General features: G+C 46.4%; 1 protein-coding gene across 2 annotated transcripts in view; it reads right to left on the bottom strand.

The window, feature by feature from the left end:
* The window catches only part of PCDH19 (protocadherin 19), a 120,007-nt gene extending 105,778 nt beyond the window's left edge, over nucleotides 1-14,229 (bottom strand). For both annotated transcript variants that reach the window (XM_007432476.3, XM_025169346.2), the window contains exons 1-2: nucleotides 10,507-14,229; nucleotides 5,974-6,301 (exon numbers count right to left, since the gene is read on the bottom strand). In XM_007432476.3, the coding sequence (XP_007432538.1) occupies nucleotides 5,974-6,301; nucleotides 10,507-12,653 (2,475 nt within the window). In that variant the 5' untranslated portion in view covers nucleotides 12,654-14,229. The remainder of the gene's footprint in view (nucleotides 1-5,973; nucleotides 6,302-10,506) is intronic.
* Nucleotides 14,230-17,557: the final 3,328 nt, after the last annotated feature.

The following is a 17,557-nucleotide window of genomic DNA, read 5'->3' as shown; positions in this document are numbered from 1 at the left end:
TGGACAAGTACAATTCTTCATCTCTTCTAAAGATGGAAAGGTAGCGTGCAATAAGGGAAAACAAACTCAGAGCTCTTCTGAAAGGATTGAAACGATCCTAACGTCAACGGCAATTTAGCATGGTAAAGCCCACCAAACCTGCGCCGTCACCAGAATATGCCAAGTGCATAGATCATCACCAGATCCTGGGATAAACGTACAAGTAACGATAGCTGGATCAGATTCTGAATTCCTATGTTGCAAAGTTGCATCAGAGATCATGCCTTGAAGCCTTGACTTTATACTGATTTATAAGCATCCTCCTGCATTGTACAGTACACGCTTCAGCTCTGTTTCTTAAAGAATCCTGTGAAACTCAAAAACTTGCTCTTCTTCCATCTCATCACAGTTATCAAATACAACCCAAGCACAAAACTGGAAGAAGAGCTACCCCTGGAATTCCTGAATTATTATTCACAGGTCGATGCCATTCAATTGCAGTTGAGAAACTTGATTATACTTCCCGTATCAACACTGGCACTGACATGGTACTTTAATTCTCTGGAACGGTGTGATATTACATCTGCTGTATGCCCTTAATTGCATTTCTTTTACTCTCCCTCACTCCCAACCGCTACAGTCTGTTGAGTTCACTATTGGCTCCAGGCACTTCTGCAGCGATTCAGAAGTTGCCTTGGTGCCGACACGGTCTGGGTAATCTCAAAAAGGCCAAGTACTGGGCCTGGCATGTAAAACTCTGGGTGTGGTATGATGCAATCAGAAAAGGGAAAGTGCACAGGAAAATGCAGCCAGGCTAGCAGAAGAGGAGGAAAAAAACACGGAATATTAGGGAAAATTTCATATTATGGATGGATGGATACCAGCAAGGCAGGCATTAGGGAAACAGATCCCCATATTTCTCATAAAACGCAAGGGGAAGGGAGACAGAAAAGGGTTGCGTGGTTTTCATCTCTGCCAATTTTCCATCTTCATCCCTGCCCTGGGAAAATTAAGCCCCAAGCCACCAAGAGATTGCCTATTCTCCCATAAAGTAAGAAACCATTATAATCCCAATTCCGCGGATCAGGAGACTGAGGTCAACAGAAGAAAGGTTTGTCTACAAGCAACTAGTAAGTCCATTGCCGAATAAACTTCAGACCAGACTTGTACAAGCAGCTGTCATCTTTTCCAGATTCCCAAACTGCAGCATGAAGCCAGGGTAGGAATAAACCACATCAACCCCCTTTTCCCCCCTGGTACTTACTTCAAGGCAACCTGATGGGCTGAACCCCAGGACCACCTCTATTTAAATTGTCATGCCAGAAACAAAATGTACTACATTTACAGCCTGTTGAGCAGGAATGAAAACGCTGTACATATCAGAGCATCTTCTATTATACAATTTATTAAAGATGAAAGAATGTTGTCTTCCTTGACATTCAATAATCAAGCATCCATCTCTCTTTCTGCCTTTGTCCTGCTTCATAGAAGGAATCCATTAGAGAACAGTGTTTAGTGTCACCTCGACTGTCGCACCATGAAAGCTGGTGAGAAGGGACTTTGAACAGACCACTCTAGCTGGACATTTTTTACAGCTCCCCATGATCTGTTTAACCTGGGAAATCAGGTAATGAGGTATTCCCAAAGTTATAAATTGGGATGTTCTATTAATGGGTTCTTTTGCCATTTAAGGGTTTGTTGAACCTAGCCACTGTGTCTTAAAAGCCATGGGTTTATGGCTTAGCATATTGTCTAAACCCAGTCAATTCAGATTTGGTCGACAGACCACAGTTAAAACAAAGCATGATTTAGCCCATGACTCCCTCCTCATTAATATTCAGGAGGGCAGTTCAAATACTGCTCTTCCACAAAGCCTTTGGGGAATAAGCATTATTGTTATGTTGAAGTAAAAGGTATGTTTTACCTTTTTTGATCCTGTTAATTGATCTGCTCATACTGTCATCACGGATTTTCATTCCACCATGGTGGCTTTCTAAATGCCAGTTTGGTGTAGCAGTTAAGGCACCAGGCTAGAAACTGGGAGACCATGAGTTCTAGTCCTGCCTTAGGCATGGAGCCAGCTGGGTGACCCTGGACCAGCCACTCTTCTCAGCCCTGGGAAGGAGGAGGGAAGGGCAAACCACTTCTGAAAAACCTTGCCAAGAAAACTGTAGGGACTTCTCCAGGCAGTCACCAGGAGTCAAGATTGACGTGAAGGCAATGAGAGCCAGTTTGCTGTGATGGTTAATGGCACCAGGCTAGAAACCAGGAGACCAGGAGTTCTAGTCCCACCTTAGGCACAAAGCCAGCTGGGTGACCTTGGGCCAGTCACTCCCTCTCAGCCCTAGGAAGGAAGTAACAGCAAACCACTTCTGAAAAACCTTGCCAAGAAAACTGCAGGGACTAGTCCAGGCAATCGCCAGGTGTCAAGACTGACTCAAAGGCACATGCGCGCACACATACACACACACACACAAAGGTGAATTATCTGCACCAGTCCAACATCACACATATCTTGGTTACTGAAAGGACCCATTTTCTGCATTCACTCAATACACTGGAGCGTAAACTAATGAATGGATTTGTGTAAAACTCTACCAAAAAGTAAATAATCAAGATACAGCTAACCTACCTTAGCAACTTGTGCAAATGTGGCTTCTAAGTCTCCTGTGTGAACTCAGCCATAACCAGTATTCCCATTTGCAAAGAAATAAACCTGGAATCCTTGTATTTACCCAGGTACCAAAAATGAAATCAAAACAAGAAGCAGTGTGGAACAGGTCATAAATATTTCACCAGCTTCTTAGCTTTGTTATTCTGTGTAAAGTAGGAAATATGACAATGCCATTATAAAAAAAATATTACTTGATATTTACTTAATGCCAAGTCATAATTCAAAGAGAAGCAAACCTGTGTTAATCAAAAATGTCCAACAGGATTGGGGACATAGCTGAATGAGTATTTTCAACTCCCAGCAGTGAGAAAAAGAGCTTTTCTTCTGATAAAAAGGTTTGTTATATCACAGCATGTTTTTCCAACAGCCATCTCAACCCCAGGAAGATGGGGAAAAAACAAAGTATTTCCACTTCAAAATTGAAAAGGATGGATGGAGGAAAGGTATCCCTGGACTAGTGGCTTCATTTCAAGGAAATCTGCAGTGGTGTCAGTCATATAATCCATTATTACATCTTCTCAGAAGAAAGCACCATTGCAGCCAAATCTTAGTTTCCTTGCTGTATGTTCAGAATGTCTATGGATCTTGCACCAAATCATGCAACTAATCCAGGAATTTCTACACAGTCTACTCTGATGGGTAGCTAATCCCAAAGGTTCAAGGAGAAAAGAACATCTCCCTGTCATTTGTTACCTCCAAGTTGAGAAACTAAGTCCTCATCACCATAGTCAATAATGAGAGATGCTTCCAATCATGGTTCATCAAAAGCTACACCAGCCCCTGACCTTGGAGATGCTGGGAGCTGAACATGGAACCTCCTGTGTGCAAGGTGACTGCCCTACCACTTGACTAGAGTCGTATCCCTAAACTTCCTCCATTTCAAAGTTTGCCACCTCTTTGAGGACAAGGCACAGAGGACGCTTTGCCTTTTGTTTGTGGTCAAACGTAGCACCAGCATCCCCTGAGCAATCCTGTAAACAAAGCAGAAGACTGTCCCTTTCCCTGGAAAAGATGGTGAGGAGGCTGGAAAAGAAATGGAAGGGAGAGGAGCCATAAACCATCAAGAGACAACAGGCCAATCCTTGGCAGCTTATCTCATAAACAGCAACTCAGGCCAGTGGAAGGAAACCTGGGAAGAAGCATTTCAGATCATTTAAATCCGTGTTCATCCTGGCTGGTGAATTCTGGGAGTTGAAGTCCACACATCTTAAAGTTGCCAAGTTTGAAAAACACTGATTTAAAGAACTCCACCTTAATGAACTCATTGTTAAGTGAGGGTTGGAAATTGCTTTTGCCGTTTCGAAGATTTTCTATTTACCCCAAGACTGGCTATAAGATACCTTACTGAAGTCTCTGTAATTCTTGCTTTCCTGATCTTGCACAGCACTGTGAAACCTGACAAGCCCCAGATTTGACATTGCCATATAGAACAGGGTTCCTCAACCTTGGTGACTTGAAGATGTGTGGACTTCCCATGCTGGCTAGGGAATTCTGGGAGTTGAAGTCCACACATCTTCAAGTCACCAAGGTTGAGGAACCCTGATATAGAAGACAGCTTTTACCTTCCATTTATTCACTGGATACAAGGACCTTTTCCCAAAGACCTTTGGGACAAACCATGTGCTTCCCTCATCACTATTATTCGATGAAACAGAAACAAACACAAGAACATTTCATATGGAACTCTGATCTTGTAAACATTTGCCTTCCCCCATGGATTCCCTGATTAAACTTTGCAACAGTAACTTAAAAGTATCTCCTACAGAAGCAATCACACACCACTAAGCTGTGCTCACAACATACATAACTAGTTCAGATATGCACCCAAGGGCTGCATTCATGCAACTTGCTACGTGTTATCCTTGCATGGCTTTTTGTGGGTTAGTGTGTTTTGCAAACTCAGCCAGTGTGGTTAGTATACCACTCAATATCATGAGCAAATATCCAGAAAGTGGTTGAGCACGTGACCTGAATGTAGCACACCACAGCCACATCTTCTGTCTGCTATTAAAACTAGCCTTGCCTAAAATAGAAGCAATTTTAATAAGGACCAGGTCCCAACCAACCATTCAGCCAGAATACCCATTCCAATCCTTTCTTTTGACCCAAAGCTGTTAATGAGCGCTCTGTGGCCATTGGCTATGTTCAATCTTCACTGCACCATTCTTGGAAGAGACCCATCACAAAGTTGACTGCGTTACTCACTCAGGTGTAGATGGCATCATTTTGGCTTCATACACCTTGGCATTCACAGCCCAAACATCAGAAAAAGCAGGAGTGATCCCCATGATAATTACCAAAACCTGGAAGCTAATACTGCCACATGTGACCGCATTAATAAACGTCCTTTTCTGAATTTTACGGGCTTTAAAGTTAAGACAACAGCCTGCTATCTCTATTGGCCCATAACTGGAGCAGTAAGAATTGATCTCCCTTTTTCCTCTTATAAAGACAGATGAGGTCATAATGAAGCGTTTGCTATGTATGGTTAATAAACAAGAACACTTCAAAACTCCAGGTCCCTTCCCATCTCTGTTCTGCATGGCTTGAACCTGCCACCATCAATACAACGCTAACACGTACTAATTGCTGATACATTATTCAATCTAACTTTACAACTATGCTAAACCATTTTAGGCAGAGAAAAAGCCCTAAGAAAGCCTCAGTAATGCAGTGAATGCAATGCTCCTCCACAAAACAAACTAAAGTCAAATGAAATCCATGCATTTAGATCTACAAACAAGCAGGTGTGTGCAGATACTCCAGATTTAGAATCAAAACCAACACTCAGACAAGAAGTCCAAGTAAGTAGCAAATATAAACAAGCTCTGTGTTAACTCAGGTCAAGAATCATTAAGCCTGTTTCCCACAGTGGCCAATCAGGTGCACCAGGGAAGCCTGTAGAGACAGCCCTACACTCCAATTTCCTGCACTCAAGAACTGACACTCAGAACGAACCTGGACATAGAGATCCTGCACTGTTATCATAGCTAATAGCCACTTCCAGACTTTTCTTCGGTGGATTTGTCAAGCCCAACTTGGCATTCTCCAAATACGCTGGACTACCATTCTCATCATGAAGATGATGGGAATAGGAGTTCAAGTCATCCAGAGAATGTCACATTTGGGGAAGCTGCTCCAATTTTTAAAGGCATCGAAGATGGCAGCCAACATCAATTCAGACATGCTTGGGCTCTATTCAGTCCCAAGCTTCTAGTTCCAACAAAAGCCCACTGTTGCAATGTTAGGACTTTCACAAGGCAGGGCGTGAAGGCAGCAGCCCTCTTCAATCCAAGAGAAAGCTCTACCTTCTTGCTCACCTCTGGAAGAGGCATCCCATTGATAATGAGATCCGGCTGCTGGGGACTCTGGCCAGTGAAGGTGTGGTGATAGCTGTGGTTGGAGCCTGCATTCCGGTTGTTTTGGTTCTCCACGTTGAGAAAGGTGCTTTCCGATCGGCGGCAACCCAGAGGCAGAGTCTGTTGGTGATAGTCAAAGTAGTTGAGGGATGACGTCAAGGAGGAACAACTGACAACGTTCATTTTATCAGTCTCCTCTACATCCCGGGGCACCAGGCGGATGTCGTTCTTGCTGATTTTTTTCTTCTTGGAGGATTTCTTTTGGTGCCCGTAGGAGTACTCTGCAATTCTGCAGGACACAAGAAAGCAAAGTGAGAATCTTACGTCATCCTCAAACTGCACACTAGTCAAGAGGGCATCTCAGAGAGACCGGCTCCCATCCGCATGCAAGGTCATTGCTCGGCTCTTTTGACAGCGAAGGATCTTGGGTTTATCTCTCATAAGCATAAAAGTTTGTGGATCCAACACATAAGGATAACAAGTGAGGAATAAAGGAGAGGTAGGTAGGGAAGAAAAGATTCCCCTATTTTTGTTTTGTTTTTCTGCTGCTTAGAACGGTCGGTATCTAGTTACCAGAGATATAGTTCAGCCTGCAGAAAATGGGAAGAAAAAAATAATTATGTAAAAATCCATGAACTGAAAAAGAATACGCAAATGCATTTCCTTTGGTAATAAGGATCAGGAAAATTATTTAAATGGATTCACCGAAATGGGGAACACGGAGAGAAAAAATCAGCAGAGAGATTGTTCCATGTCATTTCCCATAGCAGTAAACCTGGTATGTCCCTTTAGCCTGCCCAAAGGTGCCCTATCTAGATAATACACGCTTATAAACAGCCAGTGGAGTCAATTACCTGGCACTGGCAAAAGACTTGTTCCCTGGCAGCCAGAATTTCTGCAGGCCAATTATTTTGTGAACTCAATTTGCCAGATTAATACAGTATTCAAAAAGATCTGTCTGGTATGTTTTGTTCCTTCGTGGTCATTCTTCCCGTGACATCTCACAGCTGGAAACACCCCACCGGGCACACCATCCTAATCCATTCCTATTCTCTGTACCAGCCTTTCCCTCCAGATGTATGGACTATTTCCCAGAATTCTCAGCAACAGCTCTGAAGGTCAGGAATTCTGGGAGATGAAGTCCACCCATCTGGCAAGTCCCAAACACCATTCCCGCAAGGCAATTCAGCTGTTACTAGGACGGAGAGCTTTGTGTTTCGAAAGGACTGTATCCGCACACACATATTTTTTGACCTTTAACTGGTTAACAAAAATACACAGTTGTCTCTTGCACAAGAAAGAAAAATTGGGGAAGGCGTGAGAAGCAAGAGGAGAAAAGTTATCAGTAAACAACAACCAGAAAAATAATTAAAGACATGACTGCAATCAACGTTATCTTGATGAGTTAGATTGAAGTAACTGTGACTCGGTATTACCACCGGGGACTGTGTCTTGTTATCAGTGCCACACAGACGTAGATATAGAAGAAAGATGTGAACCACGATGGCCCGGCTTTAAAAGTCAGAAATAGATCTCACTTGTACCAAAGGCTTGAAAATGTTCATTTCCCAAAGTCATGCCTGTTGAGCTCAAAAAAAAAACCAAAAACCCCACCAAGGTTCACTGCATATGCCAGATTTGCAACAAAACCAGAAGACAAATTATCCAGACGCAGCTTTTCTCCAACCTGGATGCGCTCCAAATATGTGGACTTTCACTCCCACAATTCCCCAGCCAGCGTCTCCTTCGTGCAGAATTCTGGGAGTTCAAGTTTACACGTCTGGATGATACCCAGTTTCTGGAAGGCTAACCTATCAGAATCTTCACAGCGACATTTTTGCTGAAGGGGAAGGAGAGGGAAAAATCCAAAAGACCTTTTTCTCTTTCTCCCTCCAGGGAATAAATAAAAGTGCACTTTTTTTTAATGGCACGTCCCATTGCAGGTTAATAGTTACGTAGCGTCATTGCAGCACACAATTCTTTAAAAAGGAATGCAAGACAAAAAGGAGGTTCGTTTGCCACTAATATAGGATCGTGTGGATTTAATAAGAACAAACACAGAAAGAGAGAAAGAACGGAAAACACCTTCCTCGCGTTATTTGAGGCACCCCGGTATTAACTGCTCAGACGGGCAATATTGCTCCAGTATTGCAGGCACAAACAGCTCTTCCTTGACCTCAAGAGGTAAAATCAATGCACCCCAGAGAAAGGAGAGGCCTGGAAGAGGTTGACCATTTAGCAACAGGTAGAGATGGAGATCATCCAAATGCCTGCGTTGATGCTCAGAGATCAGATCCAGAAAGAAAGACAAATCACCCGCACCTGAGAGAGAGACTCAACGAACCTGTCTACGCACATCACACCTCTGCCCCTGGCATGGCATGGCAAACAAAGGGTTCCATAAAGGATGGGTCTTCCCTGCCACGCTCTAAGGGGTGGGGGCACATTCCTAACCCTGATTTCAAATGCATGCTGGACAAATAACAAGCTATGTTCTTGCCAGCATGCCCATCAGTGTGTTTTAGAAAACCTTAGCCTGTTTCTGGGGAGGAAAATCTCAGTGCGCTTTCTATGGACAGCTGACATTTTAAATGCCTTTTCCTATACCCATATTTACCCCAAAGGAAATCCTGCTGAACTTGATGAAGTTCATTTCTGGATGGACTCATCCAGAACTGCCCTGTTCGACGTATCGTGGGTTGAAACATTTCCAGCAAGGATCTGAAACGTCGCCTACTTAAGCATTCATTTGTGCCTTATTTGTGTGTTTTTTCCTTCTGCTGGCCAATTATTTAATTAAAGTGCAGTCCATTAATCCCCGAGCCATCATGCTAAACCAACTAGTTATACTGAAGTGGAAATCTGTTAGGGGCGTTGACACAACTGAAGGCTTGCTTTCCTTCAGCGCCTATTCTTGCTTAATGGGCCGAACGGGCAAGAAATTCAGCATATTAGGTCTCGTTTAAAAGCTGAACCACTGGAAGTGCAATAGCTATATTTGCAGACGATGGTCTCTCCACGTTCACGCCCTCATACTGTATTGCCCGGAGGACGAAGACATTGAAAAACGCGAGTGAGAAACACCATCCCTGGACTCCGTTAATATTAACAGTGTAAATAAGGAACTAAAGAATGCCAATTCTCAAATCACTGGAGGCATTCAGGATCTTTCAAAAGAGAGGGCAACATTCATTTCCATCCCCTTCTTTCTGAAATGACCGAGAACTGAAGGAATGGAGAAGTTATGGCTATTTCATTCGTAACAGGATTAAACCATTTATAGGCGGTTGCAGCTGTTCCTTTATGGCACTCAATTGATATTCATGTGTGGTTAGCGTTTGTCTACTAACTTGTGCGACACAGAGAATAGCAAAAGACAGACAATGATCACACGGCTGTTACATATTCAGGGGACCCAAATCCATGTCTTAAGATTTCAAAAGCTGGCGGTGGGGGGGAGGAAGAGCTGTACGTAACCCTCCGTCTTGGACAAACCCATCACCGAATGCAGACAGCAGAATAATAAAAATAAGACGGGACATCTTTGAAACGCCATTCAAAAAGCACGCAAAAGCAACTTAAAAAGCATCCTCCGATTCTCTGAGCAGATAGCGTGATAGATAAAGTTGATACAGGGAAGAGGCTTAAAGGGAAGGGTTATAGTTATAATTTTCTCCCAGCAAGAACAGCAGCAGAGAAGAAAAGAAATAGTCTGCTTTTTTTCTTTCCCCCCCCCAGACAATTCAAAGAAGCTTGCCGAGATCATCTTCCCTCTTCCCCTTTCTCCCCCCAAAAATATCTTTGTATATTTCTAGCGGAACCTTGCGTTCTTTTATCTTCTCTTCTACCAGCTTTCACGTTTTTTTTTTTACAACCAACCCCTTCTCGAGAAAACAAGCCCAGTTCTAAAAAAACACCTACAGTGACCTCATCTGGTGGGGACAGGATAGCGAAAGGATTGCAGCCGCGCTCTGAAAAAGCACCGCTAGCAGTTGCCAAAAGCACGAACGAACGTACTCATTGCTACCGAACAAACGTACTCTCAAACTGATCTGGGGAGGCTTCTCTTTCGAGCCCTCCCTCCCTCCCTCCTCAGAATAAAGAAAGAGACAAAAGAAAGCAGTCCAAAGCGGAGCAGAGATGCAGCACGGGGCACGTTCAAGACTGCGCTTCAAAAGCCTGCCGTACCACTATTATCACGCTTCCTCGTGTTTTCATTCTTTCAGTACACTCATGACATAGCTGTGGGACTTCTTTTTCCCCCCTCCCCCAAACCTGGATAGGCAAAGAATACAAACCACCATAATAAATCCACCTTACCCCACCTGGAGCCATGTTTAAAAGGAATTCACAGTTGACCTTTTACACGGCCTTACCTTGGAAGCAAGTGAAACCTTTGCTGGGTTAGCAACGGATGCAATTATTTAATGGCACATTAAAAGGGTTGATGTTAAGCAGTCGCGTTAGGCTAAAACCAAGACATCGGTACTTTACCTGCAGTTGTAGGTCCTGATTTCTTTGTTATCCCGTTTACACTTGACAGCTACGAAGATCATGGTGACAAACAGAATGGCAGCAATTGAACCCAGAGCAATAATAAAAATCAGGGACAAATTAACAGATCCTATGGATTCTTGCGCATCCAGGGCTGGAGAAAGATATATCAAAATCAAGGCAGATGCTGAAAGCGATGTTTTCCCGTGGTCGTGGGCCACGACAATCAGCTCATATGTAGTCTTGGAATTTTCCCCGAATGCTCTGGTGGTCCTTATCTCACCATTGACCTGGTCAATCTCAAAAAACCCTCTATCCCCTTCAGCCATCTCATAGGAAAGTCTCCCATTCTCCCCTTCGTCATAGTCATCTGCCTTGACCACAGTCACCAAGTAGCCAACCCCAGCATTCCTGGGGATGTACACTTCTGCGGTCCCGTTGACTAAAGGAGGGGCCGTTATCACAGGAGTATTGTCGTTGACATCCAGGACAATAACTCGGATGGTGGCATTGCTTTGCAAGGAAGGGTTGCCTCCATCTTTGGCCAAGACCTTGAACTCGAAAGACTTGGTCTGCTCATGGTTGAAGGATCTCAAAGCATAGATGTCACCTGAGTTAGGATTGATGGAGACGTAGGTGAACACAGGCATATCCCTTACTTGGGATGGGACAATCTGATACGAGACGCTGCCATTTAGACCAAGATCAGGATCCCTGGCAGAAACAGAAAGGAGGTAGGCCCCAGGGGTATTGTTCTCCTGTACAATGACCTGGTAATAAGGTTTGGAGAAGTGGGGGTGGTTATCGTTCTCATCTGTGATCTTGACAGTAAAGGACTTTGTGGCCTGCAAAGAAGGGATCCCGTTGTCCTTCGCTTGGATGGTTAGATTGTACTGGTCCCTCTGCTCCCTGTCCAAACGTCCGTCCACCAGGATAGTGGAGAAGCTCTCGTACTCCTGCAAGCGAAAGGGTACGTTGCCCAACAGCTTACACTGCACCCGGCCATTAGCACCAGCATCCCGGTCGGAAACTCTCACCAAGGCAATCACGTAGCCTGGAGGTGCATTCTCACTGACTTCCACCAGCTCACTATTAACAGAGAGCAAGTTAATGAGAGGGGGGTTGTCATTGGCATCCTGTACAGTCACAGTCACCTTGCAGTGCGCTGGGATAGAGTTGGGACCAAGGTCTTTAGCCTGTACGTCCAGTTCATAGGCATGACCTTCCTCATAGTCAATTGCACCAGTGACTGTGATCAGGCCTGTCTGAGGGTTGATTTGGAATAGGTCCCTGGCCTTTTCAGACACGTAGCTGTGGATGGAATACAAGACTTGCCCGTTGGTGCCCTCATCAGGGTCAGTGGCATTGAGGCGGATAACTGGTGTGCCCGGGGGAGCATTCTCCAGCACGCTAACAGTGTAAGATGGTTCTTCAAAGAGAGGATTATTGTCATTGGAGTCAATGACTCTGATAGTTAGCTCCACTGTTCCAAAATTGGGTGGGTCACCACCATCCAAAGCTGTTATCATGTAACTGTAATGAGATTGGGTCTCTCGATCCAGGCTCTTCTCCACCACCAGCTCTGCAAAGCGAGAACCATCTCCTCGCGTCTTGGTTTCCAAGCCAAAGAGATCGTTGGGGGTGATCTCATAGCTCTGCACCCCAAAGCTGCCTGAGTCCGGATCATAAGCACTTTCCAGTGGTACCCTGGTCCCTGGGCTGGCTGTCTCAGAGATCTCCAGCGCAATCTGATCTGTGGGAAAACTGGGAGCATTATCGTTGAGGTCTTTGATCTCCAGCTTGATCACACAGATCTCCATGGAGCTTGACATGACCTCTAAAGAGATCACGCACTTGGGGCTCTGCCTGCAAAGTAAGTCCCGGTCAATCTTCTGCTTGGTCACTAGTAACCCTGATCCAGGGTTGATGTCCACCAGGTGCGGCGCCGAGTTGGACACCACTCGGAAAGCAGTGGGTTGCCGAGGATCCAGCACAAAGCCTGCATCTCGGGCATCTTTGGCGATATTTGCAATCACAGTGCCAGCTCTTTGCTCCTCTTCCACCGAATACTTCAAGTTGATCAGAGCTCCTGCACGGGTCCACAAGACAGCGAGCAGAAACTGGAGCAGGGGGCACAGAATATCCATAGCTCACCTCTCCGTGCCACCCCCACCTCCTCCTCCCCTTCTCTCTGGTTGCCTGTTGATTTCGTGTCTGGGAAAGGAAGGGAAGTAGGAAAGCTTTACTAGAAGGGGTTGTTCCAGGGGCAGAAGGAAGGAGTGAATCAGAGGGAAAGGAAGGGAAGGGGGCCTTCCTACGTGGTTACTTTACAAGCTCTTTGCCTCTGATCTCCTCACTGCATCTCTCAGAGGCGCACTGCCTCATATAGGAATCGCCTGCTCCCTAGTGCTAAGGAAGCGGGGAATGAACGCTTATCTTCCTCTCACCAGATCGAGAAGAGTTACAGAATCGGCAAATCTATTTTTGATTTTAAAAAACACACACAACCGTGAATTGGGGAGGGACCTCTGCTGACTTACACCTGGCATGCGCAAAGCTCTCCCCCCTTTCCTTTACCCCGTCCTCTCTCTCCGCCACCCCCCCCCCCGATTTGCACAGACCCTTCGTGAAGAAAGTGGAGTACCTGGGAAGATGAGGAGGAGGAGAATGAGGAGGAAAAGAAGAAAGGGGGGGGGGGAATCCAGCCTCTGGTGGACAAAGGTAGCAAATAAATTAGGTGGAAAGAGAAGAAATACTGTGGATTCAAGATAGAAATGGAAGGAAATCGCTGGTGAAACTAAGGCGAGGATACGGCGAAGGGGCACCCAAAGAGCTGGGAGGGGGGAGGAAGTCACGCAGGAGAAGTAACGGGGAGGTTGGGAAGGGGGGGCGGGCGGAGGGGGCCGGCGAGATGGAACCTTTCCGGAGAGTCTCTACACCTGGCAGTCCGGCCGAAGACAGGCGAGGCGGCGATCCCGGTCCCAAATCGCCGGGTGCGCTGGGGGAGGCATCGGGAAGGCGGGGATGGGGGCGAGGAGACACGCCGGGGCCCCCCTCCGTGCAGAGGAGGACCTGCGGCTGCCGGCGGCGGAGCGGTCCCCGGGCTGAGCGAGAGGCGAGGGAAGCCGAGGCAGCGGCGGGCGGCGAAGGTTCTCGGCTGGGCAGCCGGGCAGGTGGAGCAGGGCGGCGGGCCACTCAGAAGCGCCGCTGGCGCAGAGCCTCTCCCGGGCGCCTCTCCGCTCCTCTCGGTGCCCCCATGATTATCTGGCGTTCAGCATCCTCCGGGCTGCCCAGCGCCGCAGGAAACAAAGAAGCCGCGAGGAAAGTTTGCTGGCGCAGCTCATCGTCCTCGGGGCCAACGGAGCGGGGGGCACAGCAACTCCGGGTCTCCGCGGGAGCAGGCGGCGGCTGCCGGGGAGCCGGGAAGGAAAGCGCAGCAGCCAAACCACCCGAAGCAGCTGCAGGCGCGCGGGATCGCTGTCGCCGGAGTTTTTTTTTTTCCTCCCTCTCTTTCTCCCTGGCTTTTTTTCTTAAATGGGAAGTTCTCAGCTCTCCGGACGCCGATCCGAGGCTCCAGCCGGAGGGCTGCGGACGCCTTTGCAGAGGCCGGCCCCGCACCGCAGTGGCTTGCAAGGTCGCTCGCCGCTGGCTCCCACTCCTCGCCTGCTGGCTCTTCCCCTGCTTTCCCTCTTCCTCGCGCGTCTCCCAGCCCCTCGCTCTCCAACCCGCAACCTCCACTCCGCCCCTCCGCCAGCGCCTGCCCGCCCGCCTGCCTGCCTGCCTGCCGGGCTCCCCGCGCGCGCCGCGGCTGCTGCAAAACTGGTGGCCGCACGCGAGCTGGAGCGGTACAGCGGCTCCGGTCCCGAGCTACGGCAGGGCTTCAGCCAATCGGAGCCCGGGGAAGCGCGTTCCAAGCCAAAGGGGCGGGGCGGCGGGGAAGAAAGGGGCGGGGCCCGGCGGGTGAAATGTGCAAGCGCGGTACCCGAAGGAATAAAAAGCTGTCGCGTTCTTCGGTGCGTGTGTGTTTGTGCGTGAGCCAAGGATGCAAGAGAAGGAGTCGCTTTTCGAGAGCCTTTTTTTCCCCCTTCTCTCCCTCCCCCCCCCGCTTTTCCTTTTAGACCGGAATGCGTTGGAGGCGCGCGCACACACACACACACACACACTCACACACAATTGGACGTTCCCCACGGTGCCACCGAAGCACGGAGGAGGACCAACCCCAGATGCGCAGTGGACGCCAAGCTTTTAAGCTCCCCCGATCTCTCGTCACGCTCCGCGTTACTCCAGGGAGCAGAGAAAGTCCCGCTCGGATTTGTTTTGAAACATTCCTTTTGCGCTTTGACTCGGAGAACGCGCGCAGCGGGGAGCTTTAATTGGCTTCTCTAGTCCTGACGCTTTTCTAAAGCTCTCGATGAAATGGATTTGTTCCAATAACGGGAGAGGGTGGGCGGCGTGACGGGAGGGGGGGGGGGACGGGGGGACCCTCCAGCACTTTTCCTCACCCTAATCCTCAAAAGAGGCAACTTCTTCAGGAATCTGCTTCTAAACCCAGCTTTTGTTCACCCGGGGAAGGGGAAGAGGAAGCTAAATAAAGGGATTCTAGGTTTTGCACAAAAAAAAAAAAAAAAAAAATCGTGCATCGCACTGGAACGCTATGCCTTTTTCTCAGACGGTCTGGTTCATAGACTGCACCAAGCTGTGGTCCACCGAATAAACCCCAGCTGGGTGGCTTCATGGAGGTTGTTACAGAACGGGGTTCTTGCAAGGTGCTAGGCCAAGACCGAATCACATCATGGTATTGTGCAATGTGTGAACCCAGTTACATCTTTAATATGGTGTCCTCACAGGTCAGTGTGTGGATGGTGGGCTAAGCTGCGAGATGGACTCTGCTCACCGAAGGCATTTAACCCTAATTTAGTCTGCCTAGTTTGGCTTAGCAAACTCAGCCGTTGGGATCTTAAGTCATAATTCATGGCTTAGGGTACTGGGTGAACACAGCCCACTGCAGTTTATTCAACAAATCATGAGTAAGCAAACCAAGACTTTGAGTAATGTGTGACTCCACTCATCATGAATATCCCGGACCATCATAGCTATTTGGGGAATAAATCTGTTTTCAACCCTTCAGCGCTGCAGCACACACACTTGTCCTCTGAAGCAATCTACCTATAAATTAACAACTGCTATAAATGAAGAATTGAAAAGATATCTGAGCAAGGACCAGACTGCAGCCAGAGAAATGTCCTGTAATTCTATTAAAACATAGCATAATATATTTTACTGTAATTTAAGTGTCGCTTCCTTCAGTCCAGGAAGAAATCATTTAGAAACCAATTTTTTCTTTAATTTGCAAAACTAAAACTCATAGAGGCTCAATCAATAGGGGAGGACAGGAGAGGTCCATGAATATCCCCACACACACACACACACACTTTTGCCTGATTCAGGCAAACCTATACTTTCTGCATTTTTTACATTAACCAAAGGGTTCCAACCAATTGGTGAATTGACTGATTTCACTCCCTTCATTGCACTGAGCAAAACACTCCTGGTTTTAGTATGCATATTTCTGTTGCCTGAATCTGTGTTAATCCCAAACATGGAATGTGCCTTGAATGAGGTCAGCTCCCCTTAATGAATTTAGCACTATAAAAAGAAAGGGAAAGACACCTCCTCCTCCTTCTCCTCCTCCTCCTCTTCTTCTTGTGTGCGCTTGTTAATTACAGTCACCAGATGAATAGAATGCCAGAGTTGTAAAGAGATGTTCCATGGGTTCCTTTCAAACACACTGAATCCTTAAATCAATGAAACTAAAAAGTATGCTTATAAATCAATCAGACTGCCTTGAGAATTGATTTCCCTGAATAAGAGCCTTGTCCAGGGTTCTATTCTGTTTGATTTTAGTTTAGTTAGGCTCAGTATATTGCTTTCCGCGGTTTGTATACTTCAGCCCCGACCCTTTCTGGAAGAGCAAGCAAGAGAAAGAATGAAAGCGTTTAAAGGGAACAAGTGGGAGGGGTAACGACTGCCATCTGCCCCACATTGCAGGTATTTTTCCACACAGCAGGAAACAATCTCTCAATATTGCTGGTCTGGACTTGGAATGTACCAAGTCGGTTTCTGTCTGTCTCCATTGGTTAAGCTTATCTGACAGTAACAAAGAGTGACTCATCTAAAATTTAGAAAGCAAACAGATGATCAGAGTTTAAATGGACACCAGCCACCATGTGCTCCTTTAATTGACACAGTGATGGGGCCAAGTAAATTAATAATTAGATCTTGAGACAATATGGATGCAGCCATTACATTGATTGTATGGGCATCCTGAGACCACTGAAATTTTAAAAATAGATTCATAACTTCATATACGCCATCATCCAAACCACCTCCTCTTAAGGAAGAAGAATCACCAGAGAATGGCTCTGTCTTATAGAAAAGCAGTGTGCCGGAGATTCAGGAAATCCACATATAGGCTCATATCTAATCAATAATCAATGGCCGTAGAGAAGGACAGGACAATCTTTCAGTTCACTTTCATAGGGTAAGCAACCGTGAGCCTGAAGATGGATAAAATAAAGATTGAACATTTGGTTGAGCGCGGCCTACTTAGCTCCACGGCCACAATGCAACACATGATTAAGTGCCCATTGATTTTAGTGCACTTAACTATGTGCCCAGTTAAAAAGTTTTTTTTTTATTAACCGCCTTCCCAACAACCAATTTCTCAAAGCAATCCACAGTAGGAACAACAGCAGAAATGATCCATAATGTCCTGCAAATATTCTACGATTGCTTTCCTAGACCTGGTGTCCTAAGAGTGAGGCCCCCAAGGAATTCAGTGGGACTAGCAGCTAAGTAGCGTTCTCAGGATTGAGTTGTCTCATAAAAATGGAATGGGACAATAATGAAAACAATGAATTTGATCCGGCTTCACAATGAGCTAAAAACATAAGCATTAGCTTCATGGTACCAGATATTCAAAGGATTCACTTTGGGTGCATGTGCATAACACAATGAACCACATTTTGTTTTGTGTGTTGGATAACCCCAA

This window comes from Python bivittatus, unplaced genomic scaffold (genome assembly GCF_059951505.1).
Source record: "Python bivittatus isolate LINGU-HERP-01145 unplaced genomic scaffold, Pbiv_v1 ctg000670_np1212, whole genome shotgun sequence".
Classification (NCBI taxonomy): Eukaryota; Metazoa; Chordata; class Lepidosauria; order Squamata; family Pythonidae; genus Python; species Python bivittatus.
Note: the sequence above shows the minus strand (reverse complement) of the source record. Positions and strands in the feature narration are given on the sequence as shown.